We start from the raw sequence: 21,514 nt of genomic DNA on the forward strand, positions 1-21,514 counted from the left end.
AAAAATTAAATTTAATATCGAGAGAAATTCGTATTTATTGAGGTTTATAAAAAATAATTTACATACTCTTATACATGATGTCTACATTTAAATTATATATATATATATATATATATATATATATATATATATATATATATATATATATATATATATATATATATATATATATATATATATATATATATATATATATATATATATTTATATATATATATATGGTACTTGAATATAGACGATCAAGTCACAAGCTTAAAAAATATTACAGTTTTATAGCAGAATAGTAATTATTGTATAACTTTTATTTCAGTTAATAAATATAATTAAAAATTTTTTTGTGTCCCCCTCGGCTTTGGCATTACGTTTTAAATTTATGGGGAGTCATTTATGGATAGGGATTTATGGATTTAGGAATTTATGGTGACTTTCTTTATATATATGAGTAATTATACAAAAGTTGTTTCTGTTTGACATCGTGATATTTTCCAAACATGTTTGTAGTATTGAGAATACACTACCAAGTGTGTCTCTACTAATTAAAAGCTGTTTCTACTAATTAAACCATCAAAACATTTAAGCCTGGACTATTCGGAGGTTGAGATTTCAACTTCAGGCTCCAACCTACTTTTACAAGTTCTTCTTGTAAAGCATAATCCGTATTTGTTAAATTAGGCTTGGCAGTGTCGTTGGTATCACCCAGTGCGGTAAACATTTGGTGTCACCCCTTTTAGACTTTCACTAACAGTGCCGACAACACGAGTTGTCGAATTTTTAAAAAAAAAAAGTCTTCAGTTAAAAGTTGGGGCTTAATACTTAATACAATCTTTTGATATTGAATAAAAAACGATTTTTGTGTGATAGCAAAGTTATTTATAAAGAAAAAAATTAAAACCAAAAATAAATTAACAGGAGCATATAGAGCATAAGCTCTGAGTCAGGTTGTGATAGCGTCACTAGGTGCAGCCCGCATCCCCTAGTCACGCCACTGAGGCTTGGCATTGAAAAATATTCACACTGTAAGACGAAATGTGATAAGTTATGTGAAACAAAAAAAAAGTAAATTGTTATGAGTAGTACTTTATTTCGTTAATTTATTAAATTTTTTTCTCTCTTAAATTTGTACTTTTAGAATATAATTACAATAATACAGTACAAATTTAGCAAACCTTTAAAAAAATTCCTAAATCGTGGAACGGACGCAGTATTTTTTTATGCTAATTTCAAACAAATAATTTATGCAAATATACAATAATAAAAAATTATTATAAATTAAATTTTAAAGAAAATCTTTTTTCAAAAAAGTATTTCAAACAAATCTCTATACTATAACATTTGTTTAAAAAAAATCTATACATATATGTATATAGGTTATAAATTTAAAGTTAATCACGAATTAAAAAATGTTAAATTTTTTTTGTTTTGTCCTGTCAAAAATCAAATTTTTCAGACTACTGTGTGTTGAGTAATTTCCTATACGATATTGGTTTAATCTTATAGGAATCCTGTAGATTTTAAAGAAATTTTAAAATTTCTATAGGAACATTAATATTCTTACAGGAATATAATATTAATCCCAGAGCAATTCTAAGGTCGTACTGCATATCTTATGATCTATAGGATCCAATAAGACTTTTTGACTAGGGAAGGGGTCCCGAAATTCTGACGTGTTAATTTAAGGTTTTTTTTACTTTTATATTATTATATTATCACTTATCATTATTACTGATTAATATTTTTTTTAAATACCAACCGCAATATTAACATTTTATACATCAAAATAACTAAATATTATTATTATTGAAATATTTCGACATGATTGTTAACAACTATTTTTATAATGATATTTTTAACTTAAACATATAAAACACAAGTAATTAAATATATTCATATACTGATATATGAAAACACTGGTATTTACAAGATTGTGAAAAAATTATTTAAAAAATAAATAGAAAAAGAAAACGAAAAGGATAAATGTTTAACCATAAAAATATTAAGAAAAAAAACTTCATAAAAGTCTTTATTAGAATATACACAATGTTTATAGTTTTTGAAGAAAATGAAGTTTCATATTTTAAGGAACCCAATGTTCAGGCTGTTAATAGCCTATGCATATCTTCTTCTGAATCTTCGTCACTGCTAAGAATTTCTGCTATGGTTTTTTTTCGAAACATGGCTACTACGTTGTATATCAGTCCAATATAATACACCTAATAAAAAAATTCAACTAATTAAAATGAGAAAAATATCATTACAAATAAACTTATTTTGAGTAATATATTTCAAAGTCAACGTATAATTTGACGCCATAGAATATGCAAAGGTGGACATCGACAATGGAACCACTGGCATATTTACAGTGTTGCTATTGCCACCGGCAGAATTTTCTGACTAGGAAATGTAATTGATGTCGCTGGTAACTTAACATCCATTTTATTACGTTGATACTTTATAATTACTACCAGTTATGTTTTTATGTTTTATCTTTATCATTTAAACTAATCTGATATAAAACCCTCACTCAAATGTGGGTATGGAAAGTGCTCATAAACCCAAAGATTAATTTTACTATTGATCGACACAATAAAAATACTCAGTTCTGTTCTGTAAAATTAGATTAACGTGGAAAAAGTTATAAAATTTGTTTTAAACTTAACCTAATGGTGTGTCTAATTAGAAAATGAAGCCGGAAACAGCTTAGGCCACACAAGAGTAGTAGACAGACACTTCTAGAAAATATAAGACAGAAGTAAGACTTATAGACAGTCTTTTGTCTTAAGCTCTTGACCAATAGAATGTAAAGGCCTATGAAAATATTCCCTGTATAATTGCAGCAGCTGCAAAAGTTACAAAAAAAAAGTAAATTTTACAAAAAATGATTTTTTTCAAACATTTAGACTTCAGTATTTTAAACCAATCATCTGCTACCATCATCTCTACCATCATCTGCTGTCATCATCCATCATCAACAATCTGCTAATATCATCCCTTGTCTCATAACAAAATCTTTAGTATGCCAAATTAAAATTAAAACTAAAAAGACAGTTAAAAAAACCTAAATGTAAAAACTTTATTTAGGTTACCAAGTCGTCAGCTGAGGACCAAGAGGCTGTAATCCACATTAAGTGTTTTTATGTTTTCTATCAATAAATATTCATTAACCAGTGGGGCGTGTGTTGACTAAATCTGGACACAATAATAATAGAGTTATTATTGTGTCCAGTGTTATTCGGTAAAATAAAACTTTTTATAGCTGAGAATGTCAGATCAACATTAGAAAAGGTAGGGGAGGTTGGGTAGGAGTAAGCCACGGGTAGGAATGAATCATTGATCCCATAGCTAAAACTGGCCAAATGTAAAATTTTTGGTACTTTTTGAAAGTTCTTTAATAAATACATCTGCTATTTCAAGACATAAGATAGTTATGGAAAAAAAAACTAATAAACAATTTAGTATCTATAACAAATCGTTTTTTATTCATAAACCTCATACTTATTGTAAATTAAACACTTTAGTCCAGTTGCATAGCTTGGGGAGGAACGAGCCATTCCTTCATGGGTATGAGTGAACTGAGGCTCACTGGTACTTAGTGTAAGTTTTACGTTAAAAGTGTTGTCTTTTGCGTAAAAACATCAAGTTTGATTTTAAATATTTCAAGTGTTACAATAAGTGCGTAGAAGAACTTCTTTAAAAGCAAAAACTTCCAGTAAAGATATGAAAGAAGCATTAGTTTTAATCCAAAAAGGAAAAAGTAGAGATACAGCAAAAACGTCCAACATACCATATGCAACACTTTGTTGTTATTGGAAAAAAATGCTGGTCGATGAAAATATTAGATTGACTCTATATTATATTAAATTAAACTATTATATTAAAGAAATATTCACAGATGAGCAAGAGCTAGAACTGAAGGAATATATTCTAACTTGCTCAAAAATGTTCTATGGCCTTCCAATAAAAGAATGTTGACGTATAGATTTTGAGATGGCAACTATTAATAAAATTAGTATTCCACAAAAGTGGTACAAGGACTCAATGACAGGCATCGAATGGATGAACAATTTTAGAAAACGACATCTAGATTTGTCTGTTAGAAAACCTGAAGGATGTTCGCTTTCTAGAGCAACATCATTTAATGCCCATAATGAAGCTATAAGTTCTTGCAAGATCACAAATGGAACACAGATTTTTAATCTCGATGAAACTAGAACTGTTACTGTGCAGAACCCACAAAAAGTATTGTAATTTTTAATAAATTGTGAATTTTTATTAATTTGTTTTTTTTAAAAAACTACTTGATTTTAAGGTTCTTACAAAAAAAGGAGTTAAAAGTGTCTGCAAAGTTACAAGTGCTGAAAGAGGAACCCTTGTCACAACTTGTGTAATAACCAGTGCTTCTGGACAATATCTTCCATCAGTACTTATTTTTCCATGAGTGCATTTCAAGGAGCATATGTTGTCAGGAGCTCCTTCTGGATCTCTTGGACTCGCATGTAAAACAGGATGAATGAACAGTGAAATCTTTTTGAATGTTATGAAGCACTTTATAAGATTTTCATTGAGCACTAAAGAAAATCCATCATTACTAATGATGGATTTTCTTTAGTGCTCAGGAAAATCAAAACTGCGAAGCTCACTTATCCAAAGCAGTATTAAATAAAGCAAAGAAGTATGGAGTGACCATTTTGACATTACCACCTCATTCCACACACAAGTTACAGCCTCTTGATGTAGGTGTTATGGGATCATTTAAAACTGCATATAATGCAGCAATTGATTCATGGATGCTCCACAATCCATAAGCCATAACACCTTCTAACATTATAGCTGCATTTAAAATAACAGGTATATTTCCTTATGACAGGAACGTGTTTACAGATATTGATTTTATGTGCAGTTCTGTGACAAACAGATCTTTTGATGTTAAAAATAGTTGTATAAGAATAACATAAAAATTACATCTGAGAATTTAGCTTATCCATATCTTTCAACAAATGGAAACCTCACTGCTTTTAATATTAAAGATTTGAACATACTGCCATCTCCACTTCTTTTTGATTCAAATAAACCAGTTGATACTAATGTTGTCATGCTTGATCCGTCTATATCATCACATTTTTTATCAGCCCTAAACAATTTAGAAACTTTCCTAAAGCTAAAAAAAATAATTTTAAAAGAAAGGAAAGTAAGACGGTTCGATCTATGATTACCACAGACACTCCTGAGAGAGATTGGATTGAGAAAAGATCCTGCAATAAAAATATAGTCAAAATTACCAAAGAAATACAAGCTAGTTTACTGAAGAATTATAAAAAACCACCTAAAAAAGATAGCTCAGTATTAGAGCATTTGAAGATCTTAGATGGGAAAAGTTTAATAATTCTAGAAGATGACTTTTGTGATTGCGATATTAACCCTAAAGAAGAGGACTTTGTATTAGTTAAATTTAGAACAGCAAAAAAGACTATGCATTGTATTGAAAAGGTATTATATTCAAATTCTGTTATAGAAGAAGTTACAATCAGTTTTCTTTGCAAAAAAGGTGGTATTTTTTAAGATGCCAGATTCACCTGACATTTTGACTGTTATGTTTATGTAATGGATGTTAAATTAATACTACCTTAACCAATATTTTCTGGAACAAGTAAAAGGCAGCATTGCTATTAGAAGTTTGAGGATGTGCCTGACTACATTCATTAATATTCGTTAACTATTAATATTATTGCTAAAGATTATAATGTTGCGAATGGAACTTTTACTTTCTTAACATTTATCTTTTGACATTTTTTTTTGTTGTTATTATTATTGTTATCAAGACATTATTAATATAGATGTAAACAAATTATTATTCTTGTAGTTTATACATTTTATTTCATTAAATGAATTTAAAAGAATGTTAAAATTTATTTCTACATTATTACTTAGTTGCTATGTTTATTAGTAGATTACTTGATCCTTACCTAATTTTTAATTAATCAGTTAATCACTTAATCAGACAACACCTAACTTTAATTTTTAGGCTAATGACTCACTCCTACCTGTTACAAATTATTATTCTTGTAGTTTATAAATTTTATTTCATTAGATGAGTTTAAAATAATGTTAAAATTTATTGTTACATTATTACTTAGTTGCTATGCTTATTAGTAAATTAGTTGATCCTTACCTAATTTTTACTTAATCAGTTTAAGACAATACCTAACTTTAATTTTCAAGCTAATGACTCACTCCTACCTGTGTATGGGTAGGAGTGAATCAGCAGGAACACCTGAATTATTTTATGTCTATAAAAATCTGAATTTTTTAAAAATCTGATATTTTGATTATTATATTTTGACTTTTTTTTATTTCTATTAGAAACTCAATACACCAAGATGAAACCAGAAGCTACTTTAGGCTCCTTATCCTATTTTTTTTTTTCACTTTTGGTTTGTTTGTTACAACCGTTTAAAAAAAATGTGGCTCCTACCCGTCCTCGCCTACTTTCAAATAGTAAACTTTTATACTAAAAATGTAAGATCATTATCGTCTCACTATCATAAACTTTGCTTTGTTAGCTCAAACAAAACAAAAGTTGTTTTTGCTAATTATTATTACAATAATGTTGATATTCCTATATTGATGAATTTCTCAGATTATCTCTAACCATTATTGCTCCCTGATGTCATTTTACTCCTAACACCATTTTCTATTTTTATAAATCTCTTATATATACTTGTACTGAGTACTGCTATTATGCAAGCAGCTAAGCTTGAACATCACATTTCTGTAAAGTTGCATGTCTTTCTCTTTTCCATATATGCAACTATTATTGCTGTAAAGTAAAGCAATTATTTTTTTATTCTTTTTTATTATTGCTGTAAAGTAAAGCTATTATTATTATTACTGTAAAGTAAGCTATTGTCTCTTTTTCCTGTCAAAATTTGTCTTGTAATTACCAAAATTCTTAATTGATTTGTGACAAATTAAAGTCTTTAATAGTAACATCTACTTTATGCCAAAAAAATTTTATTAATCTAATTTTTTTGTGCGAGCAGTGCTTAAGAGCTAATTCTGACCTTAATGTTTTCCTGACTTTTATAATTACAGCATTCTCAGGGTTCCCATATCCCGAAGATCTCTAGATTTTGAGGCTACAAATAAGACTCTGGGGGATTTCAGAAAAAAACAAGGAATCTCCTCTTTTTGGAGGTTTCTATAAAAATTCCCTTGTCTTGTAAGTTGGTGATAAATTAAAGTTGGTTAAATTTGGTAATTGTAGGTACCACAATCATAATATTGCGATTTTTAAAATTTTTATAAAATTTTTATAATTTTTATAAAAATTACAGTAATAATAATAATAGCTTTACTTTAAAGCACATTTTAGTTAGATTATGAGATTGTTTTTGTAAACAATTAAAAAAAAAGTTATATTGTGAATGAAAATGCAGGCTTAATTAGTTGTTAATACAACTATTATCTGTTGTAATTAAGCAATTGTTGATACATCTTTTAACTGCTGTAATTAAGCAATTGTTGGTAGAGCTAATCAGTTTTTTAATAAAGTGACTTGTAAATTTTAAAACCAACAAAACTCACAACTATAGCAATACTGTTGACATTCCTATTTTAATGGATGGCAACCCTCTCACTGGATCCTCTTTATATCATTATGGATTATCATGACCATGGAAACCAAATATACAATTGATTACTAAACTAGCATCTGCTAAAGTTGTTTCTTTTGCTCTTTCTCTTCTAGCCAAGGTCCAAAAACGCAGTGTAAACTTAGTTGGACCCACTCTATCTGCTAAGCTTGAGCCTCTTTCCCATTGTTGTTGCATCTCTTTCTCTTTTCTATAAAAAAATTCATTCTTGCTTGACTCGTCATTCAGAAAAGTCTCATTTGTTTACTGTATCTGTCCCTGCATGCTATAAAAACTTTTATTCATCTGTTTTTTTAAGGAAACAGTTGACAAAAGACTACAAGTCTTCTGACAACTGTTTTCTTGCTCTATAACTCTATTCTTAATAAGTTATTTGATGAATGTCAAAATACATATTAAAACACTATAAAACCCAAAAAAAATCCAGCTTATGGAAAACTACCTAACTGTTAGTTCTACAGAGAAAAAAAAAAAGAAAAAAAAAGCTAGGAGGGCAATGTAGCTATGTAAGAAAATAAACATCAAAAAGTCACGAGGTATATTCTTTTTTTAGTTTTTGCAATCAAAAATATCTATACTGAATGCAATAGTTGAGTTATTAAATTTAAATGTAAGATTCTTATCATAATGTATTAAGATTTTCATTATGTGTTTGGTTGTTTTCTCCTATCATGATGTTATCAAGAAACCTTCCAGTTACCAATTTTTTTTAAACAAATTTACTTCCAACAAGCCACCACTATTTAAGTTAGGAGTTAATAGGAAGCAAAGAAAACAGTTAAAGAACAAAGTAGTTCTCAACGCTTAGAATTGCCACCATGTGGCACCAAAAACCACCAAAAAAGAGGAGATTTTACAATGCATGGTAAATGAAAGGGGAGTCCCTCTTATTTAGTTGGGTGGTACCAGATGGTAGGCAAGCTGAATAAGTGCAAATTTGAAGGCATGCAACCCCACATCTTTATATGACCACACAAATATTACTTTGTTTTGACAATTTAACCACAGCTTTTTACATATCAAAAACAGAATAAAAAAGATCTTTAATAATGCGTTATTATAATGTTAATGAGCAAAACACTTAAATAAAGTAATGAACTACTAGTAATCAATTAATCGACTAAAACAGAAAAAAAGCCAAAACCTAAATAAACCGAAATTTCAGGTACTCTAGTTTGGTGCCAAAACCAAAACTGACATTTCAGCAAATATTTTACCAAAACCGATACCGACATTTCGGCTAGTCAAAATTAATTTCATTAAAAAAATTTATTTAAAAATGCAATTTTACACTTGTAATTTTTAATACTCGTATTATGTTAGAATTGATTACACGCGAATTACAAATAAAAGCGAAAGTTAATAACTGGCAGAATCTGGCAGTCTCTGCAAAACAAGATAATTTTTTGAGATATTTTGTGAAAATTCTCAAATATTTTGTGAAAAGTCTCAAAAATAAGTGTTTTTCTAAATTAGATGAAAATTTAAAATCTTACAAATTTTTCGGTATGTTTTTGAACAAAAATTTTGCTTTTTACTGAATTTATAAAAAGTACCGAAACTGAAATTTCGGTATTGGTTTAAATTTAAATTTTGGCCGAAACTAATACCAATAATTACGGTTAAAACGAAAATTTTATTTAAAATTAAAACAAGAGTAAATGAATACCAAGAAAAAGTAACTTTTTTATTTTAGTCGAAGCTTACCTTATTCATTTTATTGTAGGCTTCGTTTTAAAAGTCAGCGCATCTACAGATTTGATAATTTATTCCAATGCGTTTTATTATTAAGAGTTTTAGTACATGACGCCATTGATTTTTTTTGTTTGTGCAAGAGATTGATATTTACATAATCGATATCTTGCGCAAACAAAAAAAATCAATGACATCATGTACTAAATATCTTAGAAATAAAACGCGCTTGAATAAATGATCAAATCTGTAGATTGTGGCGAATATTACGCTGACTTTTAGGCCTACAATAAAATGAAGAAGGCAAGCTTCAACTAAAATAAAAAAGTTACTTTTTCTTGGTATTAATTTATTCTTTCATTTTAATCAAAAAAATTTAGTCCAAATATTTTTTTATATCATTCTCTTTAATATGAACACATGTCTCGGAGGTTTGGTATCCCTTTAACAGTCATGGTCAAATCATCAAAACAAAGTATTAGTAGTGTGGTCATATAAAGATGTGCAAATGCGTGCCTTACTGGGCAATATATAGGCAATTCCATGGTGGAAAATAAAAAAGTAGTCAGATTTTATTCTTTTTTTTCTTCAACTTTTAGCAAATGAATATTGATGTAGAAACATGAAAGTTTATTTAAAATATACCTTTAGTACTAAAATTAATTTATTAAGTCATTTTTATGCTTCCAAAAGTTACAGTTTTACTAATTGTTGCATCATAAAAAAGTAAAAATTGTAAAATGCCATTTTAACCATGAATTTATTTGCATAGTCCAAATTAATTTAGTGTGAAAATGGATCTAACATGTTCAATTTGTTGTTGATCAGATTTTATACTTTAAAAAATATATATTTCAAAAAAATAATGAAAGAACTTTTGCAATTTTCACGTAATGTTAGTTAACAAAAATATGATTAAGTTTTGTTTTTTCTAATATTTAGATAAAAAACTTAAATTTTTTAATAATATATGCGAAAGAATATTAAATGTTAAATTTTTACATTCAAAGTTTTGAATAACATTTGAATGATGCTTAGTTAAAGCACATTTTAATTTTAAATTTGTGTAATGTAAGTTAAAACTACATGCTTTTACTAAAGCTCTGTCCCTTTTTTGTAAAGTTTTTAATGCTTACAAAATGAACACTTGAGTTTTTACACAACTCTTAATTGGTTAATATTTTTGTTTTAGTGAACAAATCTTTTGTAAATGCAATAAAGGGGGTCATCCATAAAGTACGCCACCCTATATTTATAAACTTTTAACCTCTTCCCTCCTGTCACAAATGATCACATATACACTCTCCCTCCTAAACTGTGATAGTAGTTTTTACGTCAAAAATGATTTAAGACTTAAATGTAAATACTTTGCAGCATTTTAAAAATTTAACCTAATGAAAATAAGGCAATACGCATAAACATAAGAAGTGTGTAAAATTTTCGAAAAACAGATTTTTTATTTAAATGACTTTATAAGGTCTTGCGGAAAAACTGTTTTTAGATTTGATAACTTTTATAAATGTTATGAAAAATCACTCAGGAAGAGTGCCACTAGATTTTTAAAATTTCCTTTGTTAATTTCTTTTCACAAATGAGTTCAATACTTTTACAATTCTTTTGTTACATAACTCTTAATAACAGAAATAAAAAATTCACGATAATAATCGCTCGGTAACATAAGTGATGTAATATAAGTTAAATATATAGTATCAAAAAAACAAATTAATTTTCCTTAGCCGGTCACCTCTGATGAAATTTTAAATATTTTTAATTGGTATGGAGTTCTCAACATTTTGTAAAAATTTCAAATACAATCTTTACTGATTTGCAGAAATCTGACCTAAAAGTTAAAATTTTTTTAAATGTAAGTTAAGTGACATTTTCAGTATAAAGTTTGACCTCATTCAACCAGACTCAAAACTTTTTAGCTTAATTTATTCTTCAGAATAACAGCTTTCATACAAAATAAAAATTTACAATTTAAATAGGCAAATATTTAGTAAAGTTGTTATTTGTGTAACGAAAGTTAAAAATGGAATTGCCCATATATATATATATATATATATATATATATATATATATATATATATATATATATATATATATATATATATACATACATATATATAATCATATATATATACACACACAACTATAAGAGGACATTAGAATGACAAATGTATGAATATATATATATATATATATATATATACATATATATATATATATATATATAAGCACTATAGTAAAAAAAATAAATATATATATACATTTATATACACATATATAGGCTTCGGCAGGAATGGCGGGCTCTAGTCCACACCCGCCTCCACACCCGCTCAAATAAGTTTACACGGGCGCAATAAAGTCCGTGCAAAATATAAATTTTTGGTAAAAATAAAGTTAAATATTTTTATGTTTTTATTTAATTATTCTTTTAAAAACTTCTCAAATGATTTAATTTTGTAAAACTGTTTATTTTACTAGCTAAAAAGCAAAACTATACCATTCAGGATATGCTAAAAAATTATAAATTTATTTTGAATATTCCAATGTAAAAATAAAAATTGAACAAGTTATTTCAAACAGCTATAACTATTCCATATAATTCTGTATTATGTTAAAAGATAAATAATTAGTATGCTAAAAAGCAGGCAAAATATAAATGTGTTCAAAAAATATTTAACATAATAGTCCAGGTTTTCAGTATTCTTTGGAAATTTGTAAACTTATACAATAAGAACTGTTAGATAGTAAAGATAATTTATTTTTTGTATAATCACACATTTTGCTTGATTGATTGATAAACTAGTTTGTCATACTTTAAAGTTGTTTAAAGTAGTGCATATTTACCTATATACTTCCGTGTTAATGTGTTTTTTTTGAAAAAGATGGCAGTTTATTTTATATGCTAATACATAACTCGTTATTATAACGTCATAATAACAAAAACTCACTAAGTAGAGCGCACACTAATAACTCTGAGCGAAAGATAAAAACTGCAGTGTAACTTCGAAAAACAATTATATCAACTTTACTAGTATCCAACTATTTAACGTTTAATTACTAAAGTCTTTTTAAATGATTTGCCACTCTCCTACTTGTTAATAAAGCGATTCTAGAAATTTTTATATACGATGACATTTTCATTCACAAAGAAGAAGAGAAATGAATGAACTTTTATAATAATATAGTTAAGATTATTCATTTTTATAAAACAACTATATGATGTATAACAGTTTTTTATATATTGTTGTTTTATTAGAACGATTAATTATATTTTCATATTTGAACATTGTTTTTTATGTATTATTTAATTAAATTATTAAATAAAAATTAAATATAAAAAATTATTTAAAATAAAAAGTTGTTTTTTTTTTTTTTTTTGCAAACAAACTATTTTTTACATCAAATATTTATAGCTATTTTTTCCAGTGAATATTTATCGCTAAAAAAACTAGCTGGAAAACAAGACTCTGATAAGCACTTGTGGATTAGTAACAGGTATGCTGTCCGAGCTACAAACTGTAGAAGAGTCTAAGCAGGAAATCACTTTAGATCAGAAGTGATACGAATGTCAAGCAATGGATCAACCTGTTTGACGGCTATATCAGGTATGCAACTAGAGGAATCAAGAGTAGCTATTAATGAAAAGTTCTTAGTAAACAATTCACCTTTGTCTTAAGGCCAGGTGAAAAAATCTGAACCATACAAGAGAGGTGGAATTACAGATTTGCCCTTATTATTGATACTATTAGAGATTCTCCAGAAGTTACAAGAGCCTAATTTTTGTGATGAAATATGAGATTTCACGACCTGAGAATAGCAGGCTTTGGCGTTTGACAAAACCTTTTTACAATGGTTTCTACCCAAGACAAAAGATTTCTACCCAAGGGCCATCACAAAGAAAATCACGCAAAGAATCCCAGTCAGCTTTAGGGTATTTTTAAGAGGTACGATGATAGGGGGATTCAGATGATGAAAAAGAATGAGATAATAGTTTTAGAGAAAATAGTTTTAGAGAAATCAAACTGTGATCAGAAGCACCTAAGGGTAAATGTGGAGAAACTGAGCACTGACTAAGATCAGAAAGACAAGACATAAGTCGAGTAGAGCAGGTAAATGATTCAGGTTGTCTGGAAAACGAGTTTGAAAGTTAACTATTTGAGTTAGGGATTGAGAAAGGCAAAGGATGTGGGCTTAAATGCCTGCATAGTCACTGACACTAGAGCCAAGCCATTCAGCTTCATTCAAGCCATTCATTCACCAACAACAACAATATTGGCTGATGGATAAAGAGAGATGGCTTGGTCAATATGATCAGAAATAACATCAAAAAGAGTGCAGTCTTGAGATGAAGGAGAGCGATATAGAACAAAGAGAAAGGCAATAGAGTGAAGTGGTGCTAAACAAAAGCACAATAAAGAATAGTTGGTGGATTCAAACCTTGCTTCCCGAAAAATCGGTGAATTCTTACGAATGTAAATGTCAAGACCAAGCATGTGACTATTGGAATCTTTAAGAATTAAAGGAAGATAACCATCAACACTAAGATCACAAGATAAGACAGCTGAACTCAAATTAGTCTCACAGAGAGCAAGTAGGTCTGGTGAACTTTGCAAAAGATAAGACTCAACAGAAGAAAAGTCACTTTGAATACCACGAATATCAGTGAATGATAGATTTTGAGAACTTGGTGATGATGATGGTTTTTTGTGTTTTATAGTTTTTGGTACTTTATTCATTTTTAAATTTGTTAAAGAACTTGACTTAAAGCGTAGATAGTACTTAGCACACTGTTTAATTGCCCAATTATTGCCTCATTACTATTAATAAACCCTAAATCATAACAAAAGCTCTAAATGTGGACTTGGCAATGCACACCAAAAGTACAAACAGGGACACCATTCAAGTGCAACATGGCACTGTTAATACTTTGATATTTTTCAGCTGTTGATGGAATCAGCCTTCTGAGAGCTACCACAGAGTTTGGAAAACCTGACTACCAAAAATCAAAATCCACACATTGAGTCAAGAAGATACAGCATTCAACATCCTAAACTGGAAACAGTGTATTAAAAATACATCTGCGCCAGCCTAATAGATGAAGAAGGGGTGGGAGGCTGGTCAACAGATAGAATCTGTTTACCCTATAAGTCTTTGCCTAAAAGGCCTTCTACAAGACAGTAGCAGTATGCATTTAACATCTGCCCAAGATGAGTATTTTTATTGAGACACCATCTCTAGCCTTTACTTAACCAAGAGCCCCAAGGCAGAGGGTGTTTTAAGCAGGACATGAAGCAGGTTGTACTGGGTTACATGTTGCCAGTAGCAGGATAACCTGACCTGACCTTAAGGTGAAGTAAAGTTCCATTACTTTCAAGAAAAGTTCCATTACTTTCAAGAAAGTTCCATATATATAATACTCTTAAATATATATATATATATATATATATATATATATATATATATATATATATATATATACATATATATATATATAATATTCTTTCATATATATATATAATAATATACTCTTAAATATAATTTTTCCATATATATATATATATAATACTCTTAAATAATTTAAAATAATCAACACTTACTACCTTTTACTTGAAAATCCTAAAAAGGGAGACTAAGGCTAGTTTGCAGCAGGGGTAAGTTGAGGAATTGTATCTATCTTCAGAGGTTTTTATCAAAAAGGGTCCAAAAATTAATAAGTTATTTTAAACAGGTGTTCAGAACAAAACTAAGACACAATAGTAAAGCACAATAGTAAAAAAAAAAGTAAATATATATACATATATATACATACATACATACATGCAAACATATACACACACATATATATTAACTTAATATATAAAAATATATAAAACATATCTAACTATATATACATACGCATGTATAAAGAGAAAACAAAAAATAATAAAATACAGTATAACTATATATAAACCAAAAGGGAAAAGAAGAAAGATAATAAAAATCACTATTGAAAGATCCAATTAAAATTAAGTAGTGGACTAATGTTGGTAAAACTCCATCCTCAGAGCCACAATATATTCACCAATGATGTTATTTCGGTCACAACTGATATACTATTTTCATTGAGCTATTTTTCAATAGTTTTCATTAAGCTGTTTTTCAAGCATTTTATTGAAAAAAAAGCATTTAGCATTTACTATGGAAAAAAATATTTTTATAAACATATTATCTTTTTCTTTTTAAATTTGTAACAATATTGAGAAAATTTATTTTTTACAAAAAATTTCAGGGGATTTTTTTATGTAGAAAAAAGTGGACTACTGTTTTGGCTTATTAAACTAACAATAATTTGCAACTAGCCAAAGTAATATTAACTTTTTGACTTGTTGAATTTTTTGAACTGTTGCAAAAAATAAACATTAAAAAATTTTTAAAATAAATTTTACACTTAAATAATAAAACTTAAATAATACATTATTATTCATTTTTATAGTTGAGCGCTGACCCTGGGAAAGAGTAAGTTTTAACTTTAGAAGATAAGCCCCAAGAAAATTTGTATTATAAAGAATGCAACTTGAAAATGTTACCTTAATTCATACTATTCAAGACTTTAATATTTACAAAAAATGTGCAGTTAGGGCTACAGAAATCGAAGAGCAAAAACCAGGGCAACTACCCCTGGTCTCCCATATCCCAGGAAATTTGCTATCCCATCAGACTTTTTATAGACAATTATTATGCATGACACCCAACATCTAAAATAAAAAAAGCATATGAAACTTACACCAATAAAAAGCCATATACTCCAGTAATAAAAAGCTCCAAAAAACCAAGCTTTGTAAAACAATGTATTCAGGATTATTGCCAATCGACTCATAATACAGTGTCCTTAAACAAATAAATTTAAAAAAAAATCAGCATCATTATTAATATTTAATAAACCAAATAAATAATTAACAATTTCTTTTAAAGTCCAATTTTCCATCTTATTATTATTATTTCAGTCTTTTATATTAATATTCAAACCAAGATTTATATTCGGAATTTTCAATTATTATTTTTACCAAAACCAGAACGAATGAAAAGAGATAATAGTACTCTTAATACGATGCTAAGGTTATAATAAAGAGAAAAAACAAATTAACTTAATAAACAATACTTTAAATTAAATTTTCTTTCTCTTTGATAAGGAAAAAGAAAAGAACAAAGAAAGTTAAGAAAAAATGTTCTTGAGTTCTACAGATTTAATTCTATTTAAACTCTATTAAAAACTCTATAATTATTTTTATATGAAATTTTTATATCATATAAGGGGGCATCCATAAGGTATGCACACAGTTTAGGAAACCACTGTTTTAGGACACCCCCCCCCCCCACCCCTTTGTACAAATCTGTATGCTTTCGAAGTGTGCCCCCCCCCCCGCCACATACATACACATTACTTTTTTTAAAAATAATGCCTCCCACCATCCCCAACGCATAAATATTACAAAACATTAAAAACAAAAAAACATTTAGTTTATTTGACATTTCTCAGTAATTAATTAAAACTTAAAATGTAACTTAAGTACTTATTTAAATCTTAAGTTGTTTTTAAGATTTAAATAAGTACGTATTTTAACATTTTAGGAGATATGATAAAAACCAGTTTGCGTACAGTAATTTAAAAAAAAGAATTCAAAAAAAGTTTACTTTTATTTGACGCCTTTGTGCATCTCATCTGGTTACCAATCAAATTACGTTGCAAAAAGTAAAAAAATGATATTTGGAACGATTATCGCTCAATTACTTTTTTCTCTCCTCATTATTTATAAAGAAGTTAAAAAAAAAAATTGTGACTGAAGTCAGAAAAAAAAACATAACACTGATTTGTTACGCACGTGAAATTCAATGTTTTAAAAAAGGAAAGAAAAGAAAATTAAGTTTAGGAGAGATAGTCAAACCGCATATGTACTCACTGTCTTTAACACCCCTCCCCACTTGTACACATTTGTACGCTTTTGGGAACCCCCTCCCCATACCTGCGTACTTACTTTATGGACGGCCCCTAATATATCAATACTGAACTTAGTGCTGCCATTACTCATTGAGGATCAAAATCGGAACTTCTTGCTTATAAGGCAAGTACCTTGCCACTACACCACTACTGCATAACCTTTTATAAGAAAATGTGGCAATGTCTCTACCACAACACCAACATGGCATATCTTTTATAAGTAAATGTTTAACTGATGTAAATATAAAAAGTTTATTTTAAGGTTTTGAGCTTTAATTTTTTGCAACTAAGTTGAGTTTGTGTAAGGAAAAGGGGTATATAATATACCCTTTTTATATAATTATAGAAAAAAAAAAGTTAATTTATAAATAGTTTGTATATTTTGCAATTTAAAAAAAATCTGTCTGTAGAATTTTATAAACTTTTTCGAGGTGTTAATGGGTGATGCGGAAGTTATCTGACAAATCTGAATTTAATTATTTGAGCATAATAATTTGTTTTTGGTTTTATGCATAGGCATAAACGTTATATAAAATATAAACTTTATTATTTGAAACACAATTATTTAAAATGAGGTTAGATGCACCTGAATGAGAATCTTTTCGAAAGCGACTCAAAATGTTTTTTTGTAAATAAACCTAATATAACCATTTCTGATAGAAAGCACCCTGGTCATCCAACATCTTGGACTAGAGAAAAGAAAGCCAAATTAACAAGACTTATCAACAATCGAAAAAGGGTCAGTCAGAGAAAAATAGGTTTTAAACCCGGAGTAAATCAATCGTCAGTTAAAAAAAATGAATATCAAATATAAAAAACGTGAAAAGACTCCAAAATACACTATAGAAAAACAATTAAAGGCAAAGAAAAGAAACAGGAAACTAGTTAACCAACTCTATAACACAAAATTGCTTCTGGTCATCGATGACAAAAAATAGTTTTATTTTGCAAGGGACAACATGCCTGGAAATTCTGGATACTACACAAACAACAAAAAAACATGCAGAGAAAGTGTTCGTTTTATAGGAGAAGAGAAATTTCCAAAAAAATTATTAATGTGGATAACAATATCTGATTGTGGTATGTCCGAGTCATTGTTTCGCACTTTCAATGTTGTAGCAATTAATTCATCAATCTATATTGATGAATGTTTGGAAAAATGACTTCTTTCATTCATTCACAAGTATCATGGAGACTTTAACTATTTATTTTGTCCAGATTTAGCAAGTTCTCATTATTCTAAAGATTCTCTAAATTGGATGGACCAATATGTTTATTACGTTGATAAAGAATCCAATCCCCCAAATATGCCTCAAGCATGACTAATTAAAACTTTTGGGGACATTTGGCACAGAAGGATTACGAGGGAGATTGGCAAGCTTCAACAAAGCAAGTTTTGATTGAATTAAATTAAAACTACAAGAAATCGATTTAAATTTTTTACAGTCGCTTATGAAAGGCGTCAGACCAAAATTGAGATCAATTGCAGATGGTGGTAATTTTTCATTTAAAAAATAACTTTTCATTAAAAGATTTATAAATAGATAAATATCTACAACATCAAATTTCGCTTCATTGTAAAATTAAAATATAATGTTGGTTAGATTTTTCTAAAGGGTATACTTAACCCTTAAAATATTTCTCATATATCATTTTTCATTAATAAATATTTAAAATGTTTGAAAAGCATGTGAGTAAATAATTGTCAAAATAAAATTTATTGAATTAGATTTTTTTAAACATTTTTAATTAAAAAGATTATGTATTAAAAAAACTTTTTTTTTTTAAATATATTTATAGTTTTACCATTTTATTATCTCGACATTATCTCACCATTATTATCTCAAGTTATTATTATCTCAAGATGGAATGATTAAATTTTAGGATTAACTATCTGATTTTTTTATTAAAACAAGTCTTTTCTTTTTTTTATCTTTTTTTAATTTTAACTTGTCTATTATGTAAAAGTGTATATTTTGCTATGCTTAACAATTTAAATAGATTAACTTAACAATGTAAATAGATATATGGATATTTATGTATATGTGTCATTACAACCTTGATAGCATAGCAAATTTATATATACATGCCATAATAGCTGTAATCTTATTATATAATGCAGCATTTATGAGAAGAGAACTGGGCTATGCAATAAAACTCGATTGATGGTTTGTGGAGTCATATATTTTTGTCAATAAGAGGGTATAATTATAAATAATAATTATAAATAATAATTCCTCATTTACTGTTTTTCATTTTTTATACAATGTTTAATCTCTTGCATTAAAATGGTTTTAAACAGTTAAATAGATTTGTAATGTTGAATACTCCTTTTATATTTACATATTATAGTTGATGTTTTTTTATTTTAGATTTATCTTACAATGCTTTTTTAGCATATCATAGAATACCTAAAAAGCCCCCATCCCATAGGGTGTGGGGCCAAAGTAAGGATGAAGACTATCCCTACTTTCATTGGAGGAGTGGCTCCTCTATATAGTGAAATAAAGGTGGTGGCAAAACATTTAACAACATCTACAATTAGTATTTTGTAGTTTGTTTATATATTTGTTGTAGTTGTTGTTAAATGTTTTTTAATATCTTTTTATATTTTGTTTTGTTATTTTGTATATATATGTATTGTAATTGTAAATAATATAAATTTGTTTTTGTTTAAAAAAAAATTATTTTATTCTTTTTTGTAATAAGAACTTTTGCTATGTTTTGTTAGTAAATACATTTTGTTAAAAGAAATGTTTTTTTTTCAACAATTGATGTTTCTCTAATTGTAAATAAAAATATTTACTTATATAAGTAATCAAATACATTTACTTATGTAAGTAAATAAATACATATACTTATATAAATAAATATATTTACTTATATAAGTAAATACATATATATTTATACAAGTAAATAAATATATATACTTATATAAGTAAATAAAAACATATACTTATAAAAATAAATAAATATTTTTGTAAATACTTATATAAGTAAATAAATATATTTACTTATAAAAGTAAATATATACTTTTGTTTTGCATTTTATTATTTAGGTGAAACCTCTTGATTTAAAATCTTGATTACTAATTATTAAAATAACTATTTTGTCCTATGTTAGAAAAACTTATGTTATTAATGTCTTAATTTTTTCCCATGTTAGAAATACTTATGTTATTGCCGACTTAATTGTGTCATATGTTAGAAATACTTATGTTATTAATGTCTTAATGTAATCATTGGGTAAAGTTGTGCATCTAATGCGACAAAGATTTTCATTCATAAAATAGGTAAATGTTGGTAAATTTACCTATTTTATATTATTAGACTTGACATGATCCATATCACATTGGTCTGGACAGCTAGTATTAAGGGTGTGGAAAGCTAGTATTAAGTAATAAAAGAACTTGGGTGTGGACAGCTAGTAATTAAGTAATAAAAGAAATTTTGAAAGTACAAGCACACACAAATACAAATTAATGGAAAAATATCTGTTTATTTTTTGAAATCAGTTAATCTTTTAAACCCACTAGCTAGGTGAATTTTACAGTTTAATTAATATATATTACATTTTTATTTACTAAATAATGGTTTCAATATTTAACAAAAAAAATATTAAATGTTAAAATATAAAATATAAAAAAAAACTGAAAATATTAAGTTAATAATATAAAGAATGTTTGTGCAATATAGCATTGGAAAAAAGTACGTCAAAAATATGACATAAATTGTAATGAAAATTTAATTAAACCTTCAGGAGCATTTGTGCTGCATAAATAAGTTTGAGGTTTAATATCTGTTTCATTATGACGAGAGCTGTTTGTGCTGTTTTGACTGTATAGTAAATACTTTTGATTGCCAAACTGCATATATTGAGGAATAGCTGTTAACAATAAAATATTCAAGGAGACAATCATCAGCATTAGAATGAAGACCATGAATATTAAAGCCTGAGGCATTGTTCGACCAGGACGTATTTTAAACATCTTTAAAAAATAATTTAAATATATAATAAAAATAATAAATATATAATTAAATTATGTTTAAATATATAATTAAATATATAATTAAATAACTTTGTATTTAATAAAAATAAAACAACAAATAGTTTTTATTTATTTAATAGTATATAAAAATAATATAATACTATTATGTATATAATAAAGTATATTATAATAATCTACTT

General features: G+C 27.3%; 1 protein-coding gene across 1 annotated transcript in view; it reads right to left on the reverse strand.

Annotated features, from left to right (window-relative positions):
- Positions 1–1,788: 1,788 nt before the first annotated feature.
- The window catches only part of LOC100199552 (probable lysosomal cobalamin transporter), a 65,628-nt gene continuing 45,902 nt past the window's right edge, over positions 1,789–21,514 (reverse strand). Inside the window, exons 12-14 of the mRNA XM_065812200.1 lie at positions 21,080–21,314; positions 16,114–16,217; positions 1,789–2,210 (exon numbers count right to left, since the gene is read on the reverse strand). Of these exons, the coding sequence (XP_065668272.1) occupies positions 2,091–2,210; positions 16,114–16,217; positions 21,080–21,314 (459 nt within the window). The 3' untranslated portion in view covers positions 1,789–2,090. The remainder of the gene's footprint in view (positions 2,211–16,113; positions 16,218–21,079; positions 21,315–21,514) is intronic.

The sequence above is a fragment of the Hydra vulgaris genome, chromosome 12 (assembly GCF_038396675.1).
Source record: "Hydra vulgaris chromosome 12, alternate assembly HydraT2T_AEP".
Lineage (NCBI taxonomy): Eukaryota > Metazoa > Cnidaria > Hydrozoa > Anthoathecata > Hydridae > Hydra > Hydra vulgaris.